This window comes from Bos indicus x Bos taurus, chromosome 20 (genome assembly GCF_003369695.1).
Source record: "Bos indicus x Bos taurus breed Angus x Brahman F1 hybrid chromosome 20, Bos_hybrid_MaternalHap_v2.0, whole genome shotgun sequence".
Classification (NCBI taxonomy): domain Eukaryota; kingdom Metazoa; phylum Chordata; class Mammalia; order Artiodactyla; family Bovidae; genus Bos; species Bos indicus x Bos taurus.
In genome coordinates this window covers 35,690,813-35,712,443 of record NC_040095.1, presented here as the reverse complement: position 1 = coordinate 35,712,443, position 21,631 = coordinate 35,690,813, and the positions used below count along the sequence as shown (strand labels likewise).

Below are 21,631 nucleotides of genomic sequence, written 5' to 3'. Positions count from 1 at the left end.
CTTCACTGGTTCTTAACTTTAGACTTCATGATCATTTATGAGGAATGTTGCAAATCATTTCCTAAAATTCCATTTAGGAAAGAAAATTTAATTTTTTAAATTTGTAAAATTTAAATTTGAATGTATCCTCACTCTCACTTGAATTCCAAAATGTTTACTGCGAAAGCAAGAAGTAATTAAGGTTACAGCCATCAATCTGAGAAGGGCACCTAATGCTGGTTATTCCCTTGGAAATCTATCAGCACCTGAATGTAATTCATCATAAGTTTCTATGGAACTGTAAAAAATGGCTGAAAGCAGCTGATGTAGAGCACCACTGAGAATCATTAAAAAAAAAAGGCATAAGAAAAACCATTCTGTGCCACCAGGGAAGCCCAAGTGATCAAAAGAAAATCACAAAATCTATTCACTACATTTTATACACTTTACTCACGAGATCCTTGGACCACTCAGAACTTTTAAGTTCAGAATGTGAGGTGGAAGAGAAGCACTGCTGGAGGCAAAACCATCAGTGCTCCTAACATTACAGTTACCACAAGGGAGGGGAGAGAAAAACTCTACACACAAAATTATCTGTGGATGGGTAACACAAGCCATCTAGGTAGGGCAGTCCACCGACAACTTTTGGAAGTGTCATGGGACAGAGGTATAATCATGTTAAAAGATGCTCCTGCATTCCAGAGAGTCCACTGTACACAGAGCACTGTGAGGGGGGACTCTTCCTCCCACATGTCCTCCAGCCACACTTCTCTCATCAGAGAAGTGCAGGTTATGCTTTTGAAAGATTTTGTGCAAAATCCTTACAATTTCTTTAATTTAGGTACCTTAAATAAAAAGGCATACTAGGTGGGAAATTAATTTATATGAAAAAATTCCTAAACAATGGAAGATTAAGAAATATTACATACTAACTGCCCCGACTCAACAAAGCTGTTAACTAAGAATTTATTTTTAAACTAAGAATTTAAATTAAGAATTAGCAGTTGAATGTCTCAAGTCTTATTATAAAATCTACAAATAATATATATATATATATATATATATATATATATATATATATATATATATATATTCTTATGGGGCTTCCTTTGTAGTTCAGTCAGTAAAGAATCTGCCTACAATGCAGGAGATCCAGGTTTGATCCCTAGGTCAGGAAGATCCACAGGAGAAGGAAATGGCAACCCATTCCAGTATTCTTGCCTGGAGAACCCCAAGGACAGAGGATCCTGGAAGGCTATAGTCCATGGGGTCACAAGAATCGGACATGACTTAGCGACTAAACCACTACCACATATATTCTTATATGGGGTTTCCCTGGTGGCTCAGATGGTAAAGAATCTTCCTGCAATGTGGGAGACCTGGGTTCAGTCCCTGGGTTGGGCAGATCCCCTGGAGAAGGGTACTGCTACCTACTCCAGTATTCTGGCCTGTAGAATTCTATGGACAGAGAGGCCTAGCAGGCTATAGTCCATGGGGTTGCAAAGAGTTGGACACAACTGAGCAATTTTCACTTTCACAAATTATACAGATACAATTATGTAAAAAACAAGCTTAGAACTCACCTGAACTTGCTTGAAAACAAGCAAAAATGCTGGTACCTTCTTATGTTATTTATCAAAGAATTAAAAAAAAAACAAGAAAGAAAGAAAATCATCCCCCAGAAAAAACATTAAGGCTTTCCAAGAAGACCCAAAAAACATTAATAGGAACTCTTAAAAAAAAAAAGTAATATACTTACATCCCGCAAAAACAACTGTTCCAAATATGTTATCTTCTACTGAGAAAACCACATTTGTTCCACTACTTGCAGAAGCAGAAATATTGCGAATCCTGATTGCAACATTTTCCCCATCAAGATGGATAAGGGGACAATGTGTACTGCCAATCTGTGCTGATAACACTTTTTCTTGAGTCACACAACATACTGTTATATCTGAGCCTGCAAGTATCACTTTGTCTTGAGGAAAAACCTTAGTCTGAGAATCAGGAGGCACTAGAAAGAGCAAAAGGAATTATAAATACTTTAGAAGTCTTTTACATAAATTAGCCCAGTGTACATAAACCACAGTTAGGTACTTTGAAATAATGGTGACTCAAAGAAAAAGAACACCCTCCAGGTTTCAAAGGAGCAAGACATACACAAGAAATAAAAATGTGTGTGGTTTTATTTATTTATGATGGGGTGATAGTGGGGGAGTGGAAGGGATTGCAGATCAATGTATATGGTTACAGGTTAGTATTAATATCTAAGAAGTCCAAAGGTTGATATTAAGCAGGTTTATATCCACCATGTGAAAAATCCACACCAAAAAAAGCTGTATGTTAAATAATTCCACTTCTTTGAAATTACTCTATGTGTTTAGATCAGATGTCTTACTTTCCATTAGCCTACATATATGGTTAAGTATTCCACATCCTAAAAAGCACTTAAAAAAAAAAAAAGCCCAACTCACTATATGTTAATGGAAGCACCCCTTTGTTTTTATTTTCCTAAGTAGCCAATTTAAGAAAAGTATCTCTAGTCTTCTTTCTACCTACTCACTCTTTAATCTCCTGCAATCTGGCTTGTACTCTGACACTTAATAAAATGGTTCCGTGGCCCAACTGCTCAATCATATGGCCACTTCTTAGTAATCTTTCCTTCAACTTCCAGAGCATCTGGTATGTCACCTAAAGTCTTCCTTTTCAAAATTCCCCTCTCTCTTGGGGTATAGACTACTGACTTTTGCTACTCTTAACCCTCTGGCTGCTATTCGTTTTGCTGGCCTCTTTTTTCCATCATCCCTCCTCATACCAGCTTCTAAGGGATCTGTCCTTGGTCTTCATGGCTCTTTCCTTGAGTTATGTTAGCTTCCAAGATTTAAACAATTTCACATCACGTATGTTAACGATCCTCAAATACACAGTTGACCCTTGAACAATATAAGTTTGAACTGCCTGGGTTCACTTATACATGGATTTTTTTCAATAGTAAATATGACAGGATTTGTGGTTGGTTGAATCTTTGGGTGTGAAACCACAGATATGGGGGTTCCACGGGTGCAGAGGCCAACTGTAAATTATATATGGACTTTCCATTACACGGAGGGTCAGAGCCCCTAACCCCCAGTTGTTCAGGGATTAACTAGATAACTCCAGTGTCAACTAATCACCTGGAAGCTGAACTTGTATTCCCAACTGACAATAAGAAGTTGCTCCCAGCCACTTCACAGCTACCTCAAACTTAACACTCAACACATTAAAATGAAATTTATCTTTCCTACCCAGTTTGTTCATGTTGTTCTGTCTCATTGGGCAGAATCACAAGATACCAAGATGCCCAAACCAACAGCCTTTTTTGACTCTATTTCTCCCCTACCAAATACACAGTCACTAATTCTGTCTTTTCAGTGTTTTCATACTTCTCCCCCTTTTTATTTCTAAACCCAGCTGTCCTACTTTATACTTGTCTTTCACTGAACTACAAGATTCTTATTAATCTGCTTGCTCCTAGTCCCTCCTTCCTCTGGCCATTTCTGCATATTGTCACTAGAGTGAATAATCCACAATGATCACCAGCCTTTTTAAGGACTTCATTTTACTGTCAACAGTATTCCAGGCCCTTTCTCACACTGCCAACATTATACCTGCATATGAGTTTTGGTCAATGTACAGATGATTTGGGGTAAACTTGCAGATTCCCATGTTCTCTGCAATAACTCTGCAGCTCACAGGGGTCTGCTCTATGGGTAAGAAATTGGGAGCTAATTTTTAAAAATATGGACTTGATATCATTACATAAAAATCTTAAATGTTCTTTAATGCTGATTCAAACTGATTTTTAAACCTGGACATTTATCCAATCCCTCAGAATGTTCTTTTAAAAAAACAGATTTCTGAAGTCTCAGAGTTTTGAATCAAAATGTTCTGGGATAGAAGACTTGGAAGATCCCTAGGTGACCCTCATGCATCCAAATGGGGTTGAGAACTAAAAGCTTAAACTCAGCCCTACCCTTAAGCAAGACTAATCTAATTCATCTGAAACAAAAATTTTTAAATATGCACTTACAGGAGATGTTCTTCAGTAGGCTCCAGTCACTCCATTCTTTGTGACCAGAGAACTGAGGATCGTCAATGTAGCATCTAATCCCCACATAGTGAATGGCACACTCCAAGGGCATGTCTGAAGTCCAGTTCCAATGATGAATTGTATCTCTGCCATTCAGAGTTGTGCTGTAGGTCACCTACAAAGTAAACACAAACAAAAACTCTATTTTCAAATAGTATGTTCTGCTTTCCTTAGGGTTAAAAAACAGACTGTATACAATTACCAGCAGAGTAAGTAAAACTTTTTCTATAACATATTAAGGAGAGTTGGAGTAACAGTATTCACTTATGTTTACTTCTTCAACTTTAGGGCCTACTTCTTTTTATACTGATGTTAATATTATAAAACACCCACTCCAGTACTCTTGCCTGGAAAATCCCATGGACAGAGGAACCTGGTAGGCTGCAGTCCATGGGGTCGCTAGGAGTCAGACACGACCGAGGGACTTCACTTTCACTTTTCACTTTCATGCATTGGAGAAGGAAATGGCAACCCACTCCAGTGTTCTTGCCTGGAGAATCCCAGAGACGGGGGAGCCTGGTGGGCTGCCGTCTATGGGGTCGAACAGAGTCGGACACGACTGAAGCGACTTAGCAGCAGCAGCAGTAGCAGCAGCAGCAATACACTTCATGAGAAAATACACCAATGCCTAAAATGGTCTCCATTTCTCATAGAAAAAAATTGTTAATAGATTTTTATCTCCAAGAGTTAAAATCAGAAAGAGAAGAGCATTTCTACAAAATAAACTATTACTTTAGATATATTTTTTATAAAAGCACCATACATTTCAAATTTTACTTTTAAATATGCAATTTATAATAATATAAAAATTTTAATTTCAGTTGTGGAAAATGGGGAAGATTTTAATCAAATACATGAAGATATACTAAAAGTGACCTTGGGACTTCTGGTTTAAAATAACAGATTAAATAAATGTATTTCATTCTCTTTATTTCATGAAATTCCTCTAACAACAGTATAAGATTAAAAAAAAAAAAAAGGCACAGATGCACATGGGCAAAAAAATTGAAAAAACACCACCAGTAAGATTTTGGACACTGGAAAACAGATGGGCAAAGGTAACTGACTCAGAAGACTTGAGAAGAGCGAATCTTAAGCTTCCAGTGAGAAAGTCAGAAACAACATGATTTCAATCATAAAAAGGTCACAGGGCTCAGGAACTGGTTGTACTAGGTTATCCTGGAAATGCACAGTGCAGGTAAGGTGCCAAACTGGTAGCCTGACTAAAAGTTATTTGAAGATATATTTGGCACTCAAATCCCCTTCCACATTTTGTTCTACCAAAGGACTATTCTTAACCGTGGCTAAAGAATGGAGATTAACCCTTTGTAAAAGTGAAATAAAATTCCTCTGAATTAATAACCCTAGGAAGAACTAACAATGGGGAATACCATACTAAAAACAGGGAGACTGCTCACTATGCATTCTAAAGGCTGGGGCACTCCTCCCTTCCTCCCCTACTCAGCACCCAGGATTCTGACAGCCAAGTACATATTCACTAGGTTAAGAGTCTAAACAAACTTTTCTAAGGAGTATATGAACAGGTCAAGATAAAAACCTAAAATAATATTAAGATTTTTACAGCCTGACAGTCCATCCTAAACAAGTATAATGAAGCACTAGTCAACAAGTCCCACCCAGGCAAAAAGAAGTTCCAGTTAGACTTGCTTTATTTTTTAAGACTCTCATTTAAATAAGAGCAGCAATCAGAACGACCAGAAAGTGAGAAAAAGTTATAATATGAAAGTCAAAGTTCAAAATAAAGAAAAAAGTAGCTTGAAAAAACAGACTGCATAGAAAAGAAAAATAAAAAATTGAAATCTGATATCCTCAAAGAAAAGATACTGCATCTATGAAAGAACATGATAAAAAAATTTTTTTTAATGACTAAAAATAAAAATGGGATCTCTTGTATATTAAAAAGTGCATTAATAAAAACTTCAAAAGCACAAGATAAAGTTTAGGAAAAATTGCTCAGAAAATAAGATACTGATGCTAAGGATGCTAAGAAGTCTTAATACTGATGTAAGAATACTAAGAGAATTAGAGAAAAGGTTAGAAAGGTCCAGTCTCTAAAGAACAGAAATTCTAAGGAAAAAAAGAGAAAACAGAGGAAATTAAAGACATAAAATATGAAAATATCCCAAGCTGACAGGCATGTGTTTTCAGACTGAAAGGGGCCTAATGAATGTCCACTGCAACAGATGAAGATAAATCCATAATAAGAAACAAATAGTAGAACAATGGCTTCAAAATCTTGAGAAAATTTCCCAACCTACAATTCCATACCCTGCTAAACTAGCAATCATGAGTGAACGTAGAATAAAGACATTGTCAGAAATGTCGAGTCTCAATGTTTTTACCAAGTAGCATTTTACATTCCTACCAGAAGGGTATGAAAACTTTGATTGTTCTGGATCTTTTCAACATTTGGAATTGACAGTCTTTTAATTTTGTTGAAAACTAATTAAAATTTTTTGAATAAAATATACTTGCAAGCTACCTGCAGTTAGCAGGGTATCAACAATAAACAGCAAATAAATTTAAGCTTCTACCAAAATGAGAAAGATGAAGACAAGGAATTCAGGAAAAAGAGAGTCCATCATAAGAAAAATAAAAAAGGAATCCTCGGGATGAGGATGAACCATAGCTTTCTAACAAATGTGTTGAAACACATAGAGGTTTGTCCTGAGTAGGTTACAGGCACGCTCAGGTATTAATCTCTTCAAACCAAGGGTTGGCTACTACAAGTGGAGGCTTCTGGAGCTTCTGAGAAACCTCTGGCCATGAGAATACTTAGCTAGTTATCACACTCTGTGCTTTACAAATATTGGCAGCATCCATGTGAACTCTTATACGACAAAGGTTGGGAAGTAAGTCTCAGAAGGCCATCAGAGAGATTTATTCACAAAGGCAAAACCGATAAAATATTAATGTGCTTGAACATTTCGACAGATTTATACAACCTAGAAAGAATTTAGAATTGATGAAGCAGAGAAGTAAAACTAAAAGCATAAGACAATATGAAAAGATGTACCCTCTCCCAAAAAGGAAAAGTAAGAACAGTATACAGTACTTGGTTCAGTTATGAATAGTGTTTATATAATCATAACACAAATAATGATTACTGGCCTACCAAAAATTATAACAGAATCATATTGGAAAAACAGGAAGTGGAAAGAGCATGAGCACATGTATAAGTGCATGTGCATGGGAGAGTGTGTCTGTGGCTGGGAAGTGAGAAGTGATTAAATTCTTATCTTTCATTGTGGGAAGTTAATAAAACAGTGCTTAAAACTTAAAATGGGAAATTCTGGGCTGGAAGAAGCACAAGCTGGAATCAAGATTGCCGGGAGAAATATCAATAACCTCAGATATGCAGATGACACCACCCTTATGGCAGAAAGTGAAGAGAAACTAAAGAGCCTCTTGATGAAAGTGAAAGAGGAGAGTGAAAAAGTTGGCTTAAAGCTCAACATTCAGAAAACTAAGGTCATGACATCTGGTCCCATCACTTCATGGGAAATAGATGGGGAAACAGTGGAAACAGTGTCAGACTTTATTTTTGGGGGCTCCAAAATCACTGCAGATGGTGAATGCAGCCATGAAATTAAAAGACGCTTATTCCTTGGAAGGAAAGTTATGACCAACCTAGATAGCACATTAAAAAGCAGAGACATTACTTTGCCAACAAAGGTCCATCTAGTCAAGGCTATGGTTTTTCCAGTAGTCATGTATGGATGTGAGAATTGGACTGTGAAGAAAGCTGAGTGCCGAAGAATTGATGCTTTTGAACTGTGGTGTTGGAGAAGACTCTTGAGAGTCCCTTGGACTGCAAGGAGATCCAACCAGTCCATTCTAAAGGAGATCAGTCCTGGGTGTTCTTTGGAAGGAATGATGCTAAAGCTGAAACTCCAGTACTTTGGCCACCTCATGCGAAGAGTTGACTCATTGGAAAAGACTCTGATGCTGGGAGGGATTGGGGGCAGGAGGAGAAGGGGACGACACAGGATGAGATGGCTGGATGGCATCACCGACTCGATGAACGTGAGTCTAAGTGAACTCTGGGAGTTGGTGATGGACAGGGAGGCCTGGTGTGCTGCGATTCATGGGGTCACAAAGAGTTGGACATGACTGAGCGACTGAATGAACTGAACTGAAAACTTAAAAAAAAAAAAAGGAAGAGTAACATAAGTGTGTTAACTGGAAAAAATGGAGACAATAAATAATCAGCTAAAAGAACTTAAATGCATTGTTTATAGGCAGGAAAAACAAGAGGAGGAAAGGGGCCTGCATAACTCCCAGGTGTCACGCACATTCTGGTCTGTGCAGAGCACAGCTTCCACAGCTGTTTGTGAGGCTGTGGGCAGAAATCTTCAAGTTGTAAGTGAAACACTATAAAAGAAACTTATAAATGAAACATTTATATTAGTAGTGTTTTATGATCTTTAGTGATCTTTAAACTATTACAAAATAATAGCATTATAATCTGTCATAGGATGACTGATTACAAGCAATTCTGTCTTAAATACTAATCCTAACAATATAATAACAAATAAAAATGTCACATTTTACTATGCAAAGGAATAACGTTTTAAAATTAATTTGTTCTATTGCTATTTTTCTTGCTTCTTGCGATTCTTCTTCAAAGATCATATTCCCCAAAGTAGGGAATTACTATTTTGACATTGCTATCTTGTTATGCATCTTGTGGCAGTGAGGTACACAACCTAGAATAATATCTCCATTCATTTCTGCCTGATTTCACTTACATATCAAACAGTATCCCTCTTATTCTAGCATCCCTAAGTCAGGGGAAAAAATACCTATTCCCCAAAGGAAGTAATGACAATGAAGAGCTGTTAAGTAGCTTTATAAATATCACATCATTTACTGCAGCAAATATTAGCACTACTTTACAAATAAGAAAAAGATTTTGAGAAGTCATCCTAAGCTGGTAATTAGTAACCCAAAATACAAATGTTAGACCATAATAAAAAGCTACACAATAGAATTTTCAAGAAGTCATAGTTCTAAGACAACAATGCTAGATGATATCAAAGGCTGCAAATCAGACTGACATTATAATTGAAGAAAAGAGAGAGCATTTTAGATTGAGGTAATTAGAATGGGCTTCAAAATAAGGATTTGACCTGGCTCATGAAATAGGTATTCAGTTTACACAGGTGAAAAGGAGAGGGAGGGCATCGTAGATGAAGATAACAATGCTGATTATGTAATATAAACTTTACTGGTTAAGGGAGAGCACAGACTCTGCAATCAACTGTCAGCTGGGGTCTGAGTCCTGGCTCCTTCACTTAATATCTTCCTGAGACTCTATATCTGAATCTGTAACATGGGGATGATACTAACAGTGCCTCCCCTAGAGGCCTGTTGTGAAGATGCAAATTATTAACATATAGAGAGCTTTCACATCAATGTCAGTAACACCAGAAGCACTGGATACATGATAACCACAGTTATGGCTGCTGTTGCTTCAAGGTTGTAATATATAGGGTGTCTATAAGGAAAAATAAGATTGTAACTATGAAATACAGAATAACCCTATTTATTATCTGTACTATCTTACCTATAAACTTTGGCAAAAAAATTGTAAAATCATGTTCTTCTAATTCTTAAGTCTATAACTAGGCATAAGTCAAGTGCATTAAAGAGTAAAAGAATAAAGAGGGAATTCCCACATACTAGCTGTCAACCCGTCTTACTACTACTATGTCTCATTATTCCTCAGACAAAGAACAAACTGCAGACAGACCATAAAGTAACTATTAATAAACAGTATAAAAAAAAAGCAGTACTACTAATATAAGAATGTTATTTTGGATTGAGATAAATTCAAACTTACAGATTTATGCAAAATTTCTCAACAATTACTATGCCTAAATATGTTTCAAAACATTTATATTTATAATGTTAGACATTTATAATAAGTAAATGAAATTATATGTATATTTTTATTCCATTTATGCAAAAACATGCATATAAAAAGGCTAGACAGGAATACACAAATATATTGTTTATTATATTCAAGTGGCAGAATCATGGATTACACGTCCCTTAATTTCCTAAACTTTCTATAATTGTTACATTATTTCATTAATTTAGTGATTTTTTATAGTCATAGCATACAGTTTTTAATGAATTCCAAAGGGATATCTGATCTACTTCTTTAATAATCAAAAGGTTCACTTTAAAATTTAAAAAAATTATTCAGTTTCTTTAGTGTCATAGGAGAAAATCTATTTTTGTTTAAACTTACTAATTTTACAATTTCCATATTCTTTTTATGTAGAACTTTAATTTCCCAGATGACATTTGAGTAATGTGGAAAAACAGAACCTTTGTCATTCCACTTTAGGTGTAACGTAGAAGTTGAGAAATCAGCAGACAAATTCAAGATCTCTGGAGTTTCTGGAATTAAGGCTTAAAAAAGGAGACAAAAGATAAAATTTAGTAAAAGAAGTAATGGTCTTCATATTGTAATTCCATTAATCAACTAATTTTAAGCTCTATTCCTTCTTGATCTAAAAATAATTAAGGAGTAAAGCAAATTCTTATACCTAGTACTGAAAAGAGAATAAATATATGTATTTATTTGTACAAGCAGCTCCCAGTGATTCATCAGCCAAATCTGAGGAAATTATTTACCAGCCAGCTGTTTCAAATCCATAACACAAACAGTGACTGGGTTCCCACAACACTCTGGTGTCACTGGGTCTGGGATCTCCAAACAGGCAACATCAGAGGGAAGTGACAGAGCTTCCAGTGTGTGGATTATGTAAAGCTGGCCTTGGCAAAGCTTTCCCTCTGCGTCCTCGGCTCCCTCCCCACTCGTCTTCAATGTCACAGTCTCCACACTAGGGAAAGTCACCCACTTCCGGACGCAGTCAACTACAACTGGCATTGAACGCTGGTGTCACTCAGTTGTGTCTGTTAGCAACCCCACAGCCCACCAGGCTCCTCTGTCCATGGCATTTCCCAGGCAAGAACACAGGAGTGGGTTCCCATTTTCTTCTCCAGGCGATCTTCCCAATCCAGGGATCGAACCCAAGTCTCTTGCATTGGTAGGCAGATTCTTTACCACTGAGACACCAGAGAAGCCCACAACTGGCATAGGCAGCAGTAAATAGCAGCAATATGGTGGTAATGAGATGAGGAAGCCAATGGGATTCCATGCAGATCGAAGAAGCACTTGGCAGGATGTGGGAAGTCTTTCAGAAAGGTTAGTTTGCAGTGGTGGGCAAAAGGCCTGTAGGGAACTGAGAAAGAGATAACGTGACCCAGCAGGAGACAGCCAGGCTATGGTAAAAAGGATACGGCTCAGGATGCCATATATGGAAAAGAAAGGAAAAATCTAATGGACATTTCAAAGAAATGAAGGATTAGTATTAATAAAACATGGAAACATCTAAGATTTCTTCAAGTCACCAGCCCAGAAACACAAAAGGAACCAGGGACCATTGTGAAGAGAGGTGGGAACCAGGCCATGGCTAAGCATCAAGGAAGAACAGACCATCACTGAAGCAGGGAGCAGACACTAAGAACAGGGACCAGTGAGAGCATGCACACAGACTCAAGAGGAACTCCCCGAGTGCGGCTAAAGAAATGAACCTAATACACAGATACAAAACAGCCAAAGCTTGAGAGCTAGTGACCCACAGTCACACTTTCAAGAAACCAGAGAACCCAGCAAGAATCCTGAGAGCAAAAGATCTGGAAGCAGCAAAAGGCAGAGAAAATCTGGGATCACTAAGATCAAAAGAAATGGGCTGTCATCCGGGCCCAGGAAAACAGAGTTCAGAAGGTTTGAGAAAAGATCACTGATGGTGGTGAGGGTGCCATCAATTCTTAAGAAACAATGCTGGCAGGGCAAATGGCTCTGTAGCTGCATTACAAAAGGTAAAGAGAAAAACCATGCTCAAGGATAGGGCCTCTCACAGAGAGAAAACTGGTAAACTAAAAAAGAAAAAAAAAAAAAAAAGCAGAAAGAGTTAAGGAATTCTTAAAAATCTTCAAGTTTTTGTAAGGGATGAGTACGGTATGGAAAAACTTAGGGGGTCAGTCAGTGGAAAACACACACAGTATGAGCCCGTTCTATAAAATTCAGGCTTTCTAGTAGGTAGGGCTCTTTCTTGCCTGTTCTCTCCTCAAATGACAGTTAAGGTGAAGGTAAGTTCAAAATCACTGCAGACAGTGACTGTGGCCATGAAATTAAAAGATACTTGCTTGTTGGAAGAAAAGCTATGACAAAGCTAGACAGCATATATATTAAAAAACAGAGACATCACTTTGCTGACAAAGGTCTGTATAGTCAAAGCTATGGTTTTTCCAGTAGTCATGTACGGATGAGAGCTGGACCATTAGAAAGGCAAGTGCAGAAGAACTGACGCTTGCAAACCGTGGTGCTGGAGAAGACTCTTGAAGAGTCCCTTGGACTGCAAGGAGATCAAACCAGTTGATCCTAAAGGAAATCAACCCTGAATATTCACTGGAAGCACCAATGCTGAGGCTGAAGTTACAACACTTTGGCCACCTCATGTGAAGAGCCGACTCACTGCAAAAGACTCTGATGCTGCAAAAGATTGAGGGCAAGAAGAGAAAGGGGCAACAGAGGATGAGATGGTTGGGTGGCATCACCAACTCAATGGACATGAATCTGAGTGAACCCTCAGATAGTAAAGGACAGGGAAGCCTGGCGTGCTGCAGTCCATGGGGTCGAAGAGAGTTGGACGTGACTTAGTAACTGAACTACAACCATTATATAGCTACCTAAGGACAGTGGAAGATTCTTTATAGGAGAAGTTTAAGTGGGAAACTGCTTTTAAAAAAAGAAGGAGCAAATGAGGAGCAACAAACTGATTCAGAGCCAGAAGGGGCAAGTTCAAGGTGGCAGGGCAACCACAGAGAGCAGAGGCTGCCAAGAACTTGGATCCTTCAAATATTTCAAGAAGTCACAATATAGTAACTTAAAATTATGCAACATCAGAGTATTTTATTAAGGCAACACTCATCTATTAAAATGCTTCCCTCTCTGAAAAGTACACATGATTAACATTTTATCGAAAACAACAGTAGTCTATTCTTCAAAACCCAAGTCATAGCTAATATTTCAAGCTAAAAACAGAAGCAGTCATAATTACAAGTGAAAAGATTAAACATACTTCTTTTCACAATTTCATAGTAAACTGCTTTCATGTACCTGGGAAGCTCCCCTAAACGCCCATGAACTGTCATCTGCCTTTCTCTCCAGCTAAAATGCACTTGAGGACAATGTTAACTTGCTTTCTAGAAACTTTTCAGCTAGAAAAAAATATTATCAGTCTTATTTGTGAAGCTGGTATATCTTTGCCCATAATCTCCACGTCCCTTCCTCCTTAGGACATCAGAAGATGGGAGCTTTCCCAGGTCTTTCTAAAAGGATCCACAGTATTTATTCCGCCTCAGACAAATTCTGCCTCAAAGAAACTTAAGAGATTAAAAATCTTACAAAGACTTATTTTTGTCCTTGTCCTTGTCAATTAGAAGTTTATTGTACGTGCTAAGTCACTTCAATTGTGTCCGACTCTTTGTGACCCTATGGACTGTAGACCGCCAGGTTCCCTGTCCATGCGGATTCTCCAGGCAAGTATATTGGAGTGGGTTGCCATGCCCTCCTCCAGGGGATCTTCCTGACCCAGGGATCAAACACGCATCTCTTCTGTCTCCTGCATTGGCAGGCAGGCTTTTTACTACTGGTGCCACTTGGGAAGCCCAGAAGTTTATTAGATATATGTATATACTTTAAATCTCTTCTTTGCTCTGTATGTATACTTTTGAAAGGATCTTAAGATCTGGAAAAAACTTAATTTCTCATAGTTTTACTTAGCAGCAAATTGCCAAAGTACCCAAATCTTCTGATGTACAGCTCCATACCATTTCACAGCATCTCTTGCACATGATAAATGTTCAAAGGTTTACTGATGGACCTGCCTCCCTCTCTTATATTCATGTAATTTGATGTTTGTTTTCTTGGGTAGTGGTAGTAATAACTTAGCACTGGGATACTGTTTATCTAATATTCTAATCATGATCAGAACCATTATTTAAAAATGTTATCTGGCTCAGTGGTAAAGAACACGCTTGCCAATGTAGGAGATGTAGGTTTGTTCCCTGGGTCAGGAAGGTCCCCTGGAGGAGGAAATGGCAACCCATTCCAGTATTCTTGCCTGGGAAATCCCAGGGACAGTGGAGCTGGCAGACTGCAGGGTACAAAGAGTCAGACATGACTGAAACGACTTAGCATGCACAATAAACTTCTAACTGACAATGACAAGCACAAAAATAAGTCTTTGCAAGATTTTTAATCTCTTAATAACTCTTTGTAAGATTTGGTCTATTAATCAAATGTTACCTAGAGTCCGTCCTGATTTGCCTTTCTAACACTGTTATCTTCAAGTAGTTTTCCAGATGGAATGTTCTTACTCCCTACTAAAAAAGCAGACAACACAAACTGGCTCTTTGATGGAGTCCTGGGGAAATTTTTTTAAATCTGGAATAAAATTAAGTTAGATTCCTCATACCTCACTACAAAATAATTCCAGATGGATAAAAGATTTAAGCATGATAACAAAACCAAAATCCCCCAAATATCATGAGATTCTATTATATAAAAATGAAAACTTGTGGTGTGAAAAACACCACAAAGTTTAAATTTAGGAAAATATGTATGGGAAAAGATTTATAACAAATAGGACATAATTGATAATCATATTATACAGAGAGTGCTTGTGAACTGAGAAGGAAATATGAAATTTCAACATGAGAGAAAATTTACAAAGGACACAAATAGCTCAGAAAAAGAATAAAAATGACAGATAATTTTTAAAAAGTAAACACAGAAATATAAAAACAACAATGCTGTAATTTGGGGGGCCATCAGATTGCAGTGGCCAAATTAAGAGAGGAGGACAATATGCGTAGTCCTGGCCAGGATGCAGCCAAGCAGGCGTGCTCTAATATGATGTCTGCGAGCATGCAAAAAGATTCAAAATTTTGGAGGAACAAGTGGTAATGGACGTCAAGAGTCATAAAAAGGGAATGTTTCCAACACAGCATTTCCAATTCTACGAATTTAGCTTAAGAAAATCATCACACAAATTCAGCAACGTAGATGTGCAAAAAATGTTCATTAAAGCATTGGATATAATATTGAAAAACTAGAAGTAAAAATCTCAATGATAATAATCACTGACAATCCCAAACTCCCTAACTATCCCTTCCTGCTACCCTTCCCACCTGGTCTGGAACTGGTATGCACAGAGTACTATATTTCAAATGGATAACTAATAAGGACCTACTGTCCATATAATCAAAGCTATGGTTTTTCCAGTAGCCATGTATGAATGTGACAGTTGGACTATAAAGAAGACTGAGTGCCAAAGAATTGATGCTTTCGAACTGTGGTGATGGAGTAGACTCTTCAGAGTCCCCTTGCACAGCAAGGAGATCAAACCAGTCAATCCTAAAGGAAATCAACCCTGAATACTCATTCATTCGAAGGACTGAGGCTGAAGTTGAAACTCCAATACTTTGGCCACCTGATGGGAAGAGCCGACTCACTGGAAAAGACCCTGATGCTAGGAAAGATTGAGGATGCAAGAGGAGAAGGGGTGGCAGAGGATGAGACGGCTGGATGGCATCACCAACTCAATGGACCTGAGTTTGAGCAAACTCTGGGATATAGTGAAGGACAAGGAAGCCTGGTGTTCTGGAGTCCATGGGGTCATGAAGAGTTGGATAGGACTTAAGTGACTGAACAATAATAGCAACTGTATAGAACAGGGAACTCTGCTCAGTATTATGTAACAACCTACAAGGGAAAAGAATCTGAAAAGCACAGATACATGTGTATGTATAAATGGGAAAAAAAAAAAGACATCAATCTAGTTCAGCTTTACAAGGCCTCTACTTAAAATGAGAAAATGAGGCTTCCCTAATGGCTCAGATGGTAAAGAATCTGCCAGCAACGCAGGGGACCTGGGTTCAATCTCTGGGTCAGGAAGATTCCCTGGAGAAGGGAATGTCTACCCATTCCAGTATTTTTGCCTAGAGAATTCCATGGACAGAGGATCCTGGTGGTCTTCGGTCCATGGGGTTGCAGAGTCAGACACAAGTGACAAACACACATACACACACATTTGATTATAATAAGTAGTATAATAAGCTAAAAAATAAAATTTAACTTGCTAAAAATAAAATACAATTTGCTAAAAAAATAAATCAATGACAAAGTAATTATGGTACCTCCATTCAATGGAATACTATGCAACCTATAAAAATGGAGATTTACATAATGACTTGAAACTCAATATAGTCTGGTAAGCCTATTATAAAGTAATATAAACTTTACTGTTTATATATATATATACACACACACAGAAAATACATGTAATTAACACTATTTAACAAAATACAAGTATTAACAATATTTCTTTGCAGGTACTGGCATCGTGGCTGATCTATACAAAATAATCTCACATGGATCTCACGTACAACTACAGAAAGAAAATAACACACATGGCTCTTCTCTCCTTTATCTTGAAGACAGCCTTAAACAGCATTTTCCCCACACCAGCCAGAAAATGAGAGGAAACGAGACAGGTTCTAAATTCCTGGACAGCATGCTTGTTATTATCCTTTCAAAATCTGTGCCATCTCAGACACAGACCATTCCAAACATGCATTCTGTCTGTAAAACTGGAAAGATCACTTATATTTTCTTTCCCTTGCTTCAGCATAAGTCATCCTTGTAAGACTCACTATAATATAACACCATCCCATAATAGTTGTCAGAAGGCAATACACGTGTTTAGCCAATCATTGAAAGAGTCAAGACAACTAGGGTTTTTAAGATCTCACTACACAGAAAAATTTCCATTTCCATCAGCCTGGGTTTATTCACACTTCCAGCTCGAAGCATTATATCCTAGGTATTCGGTCAACACATCTGTAAAAGATACTGGCGAAGTGCAAGGCACTGGACTAGACACTAGCGGCAGGAGACAGAGTCTCTGCCCTTGGGGAGCCTATTTTCTTGTAAGGGAAACACACAGGGAGCACCTACTTACATAATAAATTATTTATGCAATTGTGAGAAATGCCACAAAAGAGAAATACAGACTGCCAAAAGGAATGGGGTCTCCTCTGGGCAGGGATGGTCAAAGACTAGTTCCTTGAGACGGCTAAACAATTCTGAAGGGCGTGCAGGAATCAACAAAGTAGACAGGGAGGCGAAAAGTTTCCAACTGCAGGAAGGACCTTAGCCTCTGCAGCATCTATCTGCTTGACCAGAGGAAGAGTCTGCTTTCATTGTGCTCTTGCCTGTGCTCCACAGTTGGAAGTGTGATCACTGGGTACATGGAGTATTAGTATAACAACAGATATCAAAGAATGGTACATTTCTGTCAACTATAAAGCATTACAATATTAACAAAGGCACCATTCTGAGATATTTTCAAATCAATTTTCTTTTCAAATACTTACAAATGTTTTTTTCATTTAGTATGAATTTACTTTTGGAACTTCCAAACTCATATAATGGGTGTACTGTTATTTCATAATGACCAGGTAAAAGAGGTGGGATTGTAGTATTTTTCTCCAATAGATAACAAGTACGGGACCTGAAATATAAGAAATCAAAATTCAATTAGCAGATAAAATTGAGTGCAATTTTCATAAAAACTTGATTGACAAAAGATGCACTGAAAAATACTTTATGTTCTTTTGTATACAAAAATATGACAGGTCATATTGCATTTCAAGACTGAAAAAAGAGAGGAAAGTGGTAAGTCCATCAATGTAGTGGTAGTAAAACTAACCAGATTGGATCAGAAAGTAAACAGAGTAAGCAGAGATGATTCTCTCCAGAAACTCAGGATTTCAGCATGCCCTTCAAGCCCCACCCCAACTCTCTCTGGGCAGGCTTGTCCCCCACCTCACACACCTGCCCCCAACTTGTGGACCCCATCATCACAGGGTTCCCATCACTGGGACTTCAACTCAGCCTGTCTGCTCCTCTGTCTTGGCCCATGGTTCAGTCATACAAACGTTCTCATCAGCTCTGCTTTCAAAGAGCTTCTAGTTCCCACCCATTACCTCTCAGACAAAAGTCAGTTTTTCCTCTGTGGTTCCATGGGCTTTTGTATCTTCACAGGGCATGTTTATACGCTCTGTTATTCACATACATTTTTAACTTTCCATAAAAACTTTAATTCAAGCAAAAGGACTTTGGGTGCCTCCTGCATCCCCGCCCTGTTCCACACAGGCTTCCTCACATTACTCACTTAGGACTGAGGACTTGAAAGGGTCGGCTCGCCTCCTCTCAACCTCACCTGTGAGGTTTCTTTATGTGCCAGCAACACAAGACCACCTGAATTCTATAAATCAGGCGTTTCACACATTAATACCATTGTACCCAATATCCTCCCCGGCTGGAATGGCTTTTTGTCCTATTTCTGCTGAGCAAATTGAGTATTCCTACTCCACAACCATGCTTCTGACAGCCTCTCTGGACCTCATACTCCTTAGTCAGTGTTCCCTCAGACCGTCACAGACAATTTCCATCAGCACTTAATCCACAGCATCGTTATGATCTGCTTCTTGTGAACTCCTGGGGCCAGGATAACTTTCTCTCTGTGGGGCCTGCGGTGGTTATTAGTGTGATTTAACAGATTTTTCGGATTCTCCCCTTCTGGGTTCAAAGGAGGATGGCCCTTCCCTGCTCCTCTGAAGCAAGGCACGGCCATGTGACACTGTTCATGGAGAAACTGAGTGGAAGTCACATCTCTCATGTCAGGAAGGAAGCTCTGAAAGGCCGTACTCCCCTTCTGCCTCGTCCCAGTGCATTAAAAGATAAGGGTCCCCTGGCCTGGGTCCCTGAGAGCAGGACGAGGGGCAGAGATGCCAGATGACCCCACAATAGACACAAGACACAAGCAAGAGTAATCCTTTATTTTCACTGCAGAAAGCAACGACATAAAACCTGAGGGTTGTCTCTGCAATAAAACCAAGCTCAACTTGGCTGATAAACGAGCACAACACTTAGACTAATGCTCGATAAATCTACATGCACTGGGGAAAAACCCGAGTGTACTTATATCCACATTTATGTCATTTCCAGGAGGACCACTCATCAGCACACTGGTGCCGGGAGCGCTGCACTGAACTTCTCTGGCCTTGCTAAACAGCTCTGAGGCCTGCTGGGGTCAGGGAGGAGCACGCAGAGTGTTCCGGCCTGCAGACACCCTGAGGGCTTCCACTGCAGGCCCTGGGACTTGCAGCTACTGCAAGATCACCTGAGGGGGTACGGTGGTGTGACAGAACCTGCCACTTGCCTCCTAGCACCCACCTCCCCTGAGTGACATTACCCCAGGTTCACTCAGGCGCTTGCCATCAGCTCTGAGAACACATCACCCAGCCTCTCACGCAAATAGGTTTGGCCACTGGTGAAGTTCTGCCAATGAGATGGAGGCAGATATCTCTTCAAGGAGTCTCTGAAGAAAATCATCCTTCCTGTCCTTCCTGCTTCCTGGAATGCAGACATGACAGCCACGCCGGAGCATCATCTTGAACCAGGAGATTACACACTCAAGATGGCAGAGTACCACGGGAAACAGGAAATGGGGTCTCTCGTGGCCACGTCAGCCCTGAACTGCTCACTCCGGACCTTTTACGTGAAAGTAAATGCCTGTCTACTAAACTGCTACTACTGACGTTTTCTATTGGAATCTAAACTTGAACCTCACTGATACAGGCAGGCATTGGTTTAGGACAGATCAGTAAAACTTCCCCACAGCTTATCAGAACCCACAGCCCATGAGAAGTGTGTCCCATACTCAAAATTCCCACGACAAAAGAATCAAAGTCATGGCCAAGAGAAGGATTTGTTTCCACCCTGACTGAAGTTAAGAGTCACCTTTTTAGGAAATAGAGAGCTAGGATTTAAAATTTCTTTTAAAAACTTCCAGAATAAAATCTTTATATTCTAAGATTAAAGACAAGGAACCTTTAGGTTATAACTGTAAATTAACCAAAGTATTTCCGTTACCGCTTTTCAATGCAAACTTCATAAGAAGCAGCACGACCTGCTCCAAAAAGTGCTCTCCAAGAACAGTCCCACACTTTTAAATTGTTAGTTACACACTTCAAATCATGAGGAGTACCTGGAGAAGGAAAAACAACACACACACACACACAATGATATTAATTTAACTGCACTGGAAAGGTCAACAAGTCAAACCATCCCCAGATGTAAGTACAAGCTACGCGTCTGCAGAGGGCCCAGGTTCTCTATGCAGAGATGAGCCTGCAGTCCCAGGACGTGACTGGCTTTCTATTTCTTTTTTGTAGCTTTGGTTTAAAGAAGCTGGTGAGTAAACTGATGACAGTGGGCCAACCACTCAGGGGTTAGGCCTCTCTCAAAAATTCCACTTCCAGGCAACTCATATAAATAGAGGGAGTGACTGTACCGATTCGATGAAGGGACCAAGAAAGGGCCTGGGAGAATTTTAATCTACAGTGACCCCATTTGCAAAAAAACCAAAAAAAATTTTTTCAAGTAACTCTAAGTAAAAATAAAAACTATGTATCTCTTATACCACAAACATAGCTTCTGCTGCTGCTGCTAAGTCACTTCAGTTGTGTCCGACTCTGTGCGATCCCAGAGATGGCAGCCCACCAGGATCCCCTGTCCCTGGGATTCTCCAGGCAAGAACACTAGAGTGGGTTGCCATTTCCTTCTCCAATGCATGAAAGTGAAAAGTGAAAGTGAAGTCGCTCAGTCGTGTCCGAAACATAGCTTCTGAGTACTCCTAATTACTACTGCTTCACAGCTTGTTACCAGACTGCCACCCATACAGAAATCCCATAGCCAATCTTTAGGTTTTATGAAGCATATCATATACGTGGTAATAAACTCACATGAGTCTTTGGAAAATAGATATTTTGTGTAGGCCTAAACACTTTTCACTTTCATGCATTGGAGAAGGAAATGGCAACCCACTCCAGATCCCAGAGATGGGGGAGCCTGGTGGGCTGCCATCTTTGGGGTCGCACAGAGTCAGACACAACTGAAACGACTTAGCAGCAAACAACTAAAAGGTGACAAGCAGTTCAGAAGATTATAGTCCTAATAGTACTGACTGACACAACACTGGCTCATGGAGTACATAAACACCATACAATGAAGAACTGTCATTCTAAAAAGACAATGGAAAAGAAAGAAAGGAGAGGACAGAAGGAGGGAAATAGGGAGGAAAAATGGAAGAAGGGAGAAAAGAGAAGGAGGGAAAGCAACCAGAGTGTGAAAAGAGGTATTCTATCTCAGAGTCTCCATATAAATATCTATTAAAAAGGCTTCTTCCTTAATTTTTACACATTATTGGTATGATATTCACTATAGCAATAAATTATAAAGCTATAAGATAGAAAACAAAAACATCAGAAACATTATAAATCATTAGTAAC

At 39.0% G+C, this 21,631-nt stretch overlaps 1 protein-coding gene across 3 annotated transcripts in view; it reads right to left on the bottom strand.

Annotated features, from left to right (window-relative positions):
* Positions 1-21,631, bottom strand: part of LIFR (LIF receptor alpha) — a 79,610-nt gene that overhangs the window by 33,492 nt on the left and 24,487 nt on the right. For all 3 annotated transcript variants that reach the window (XM_027520369.1, XM_027520370.1, XM_027520368.1), the window contains 5 exons: positions 20,214-20,328; positions 17,651-17,787; positions 10,389-10,552; positions 4,049-4,223; positions 1,739-1,993 (listed from right to left, as the gene is read on the bottom strand). In XM_027520369.1, the coding sequence (XP_027376170.1) occupies positions 1,739-1,993; positions 4,049-4,223; positions 10,389-10,552; positions 17,651-17,787; positions 20,214-20,328 (846 nt within the window). The remainder of the gene's footprint in view (positions 1-1,738; positions 1,994-4,048; positions 4,224-10,388; positions 10,553-17,650; positions 17,788-20,213; positions 20,329-21,631) is intronic.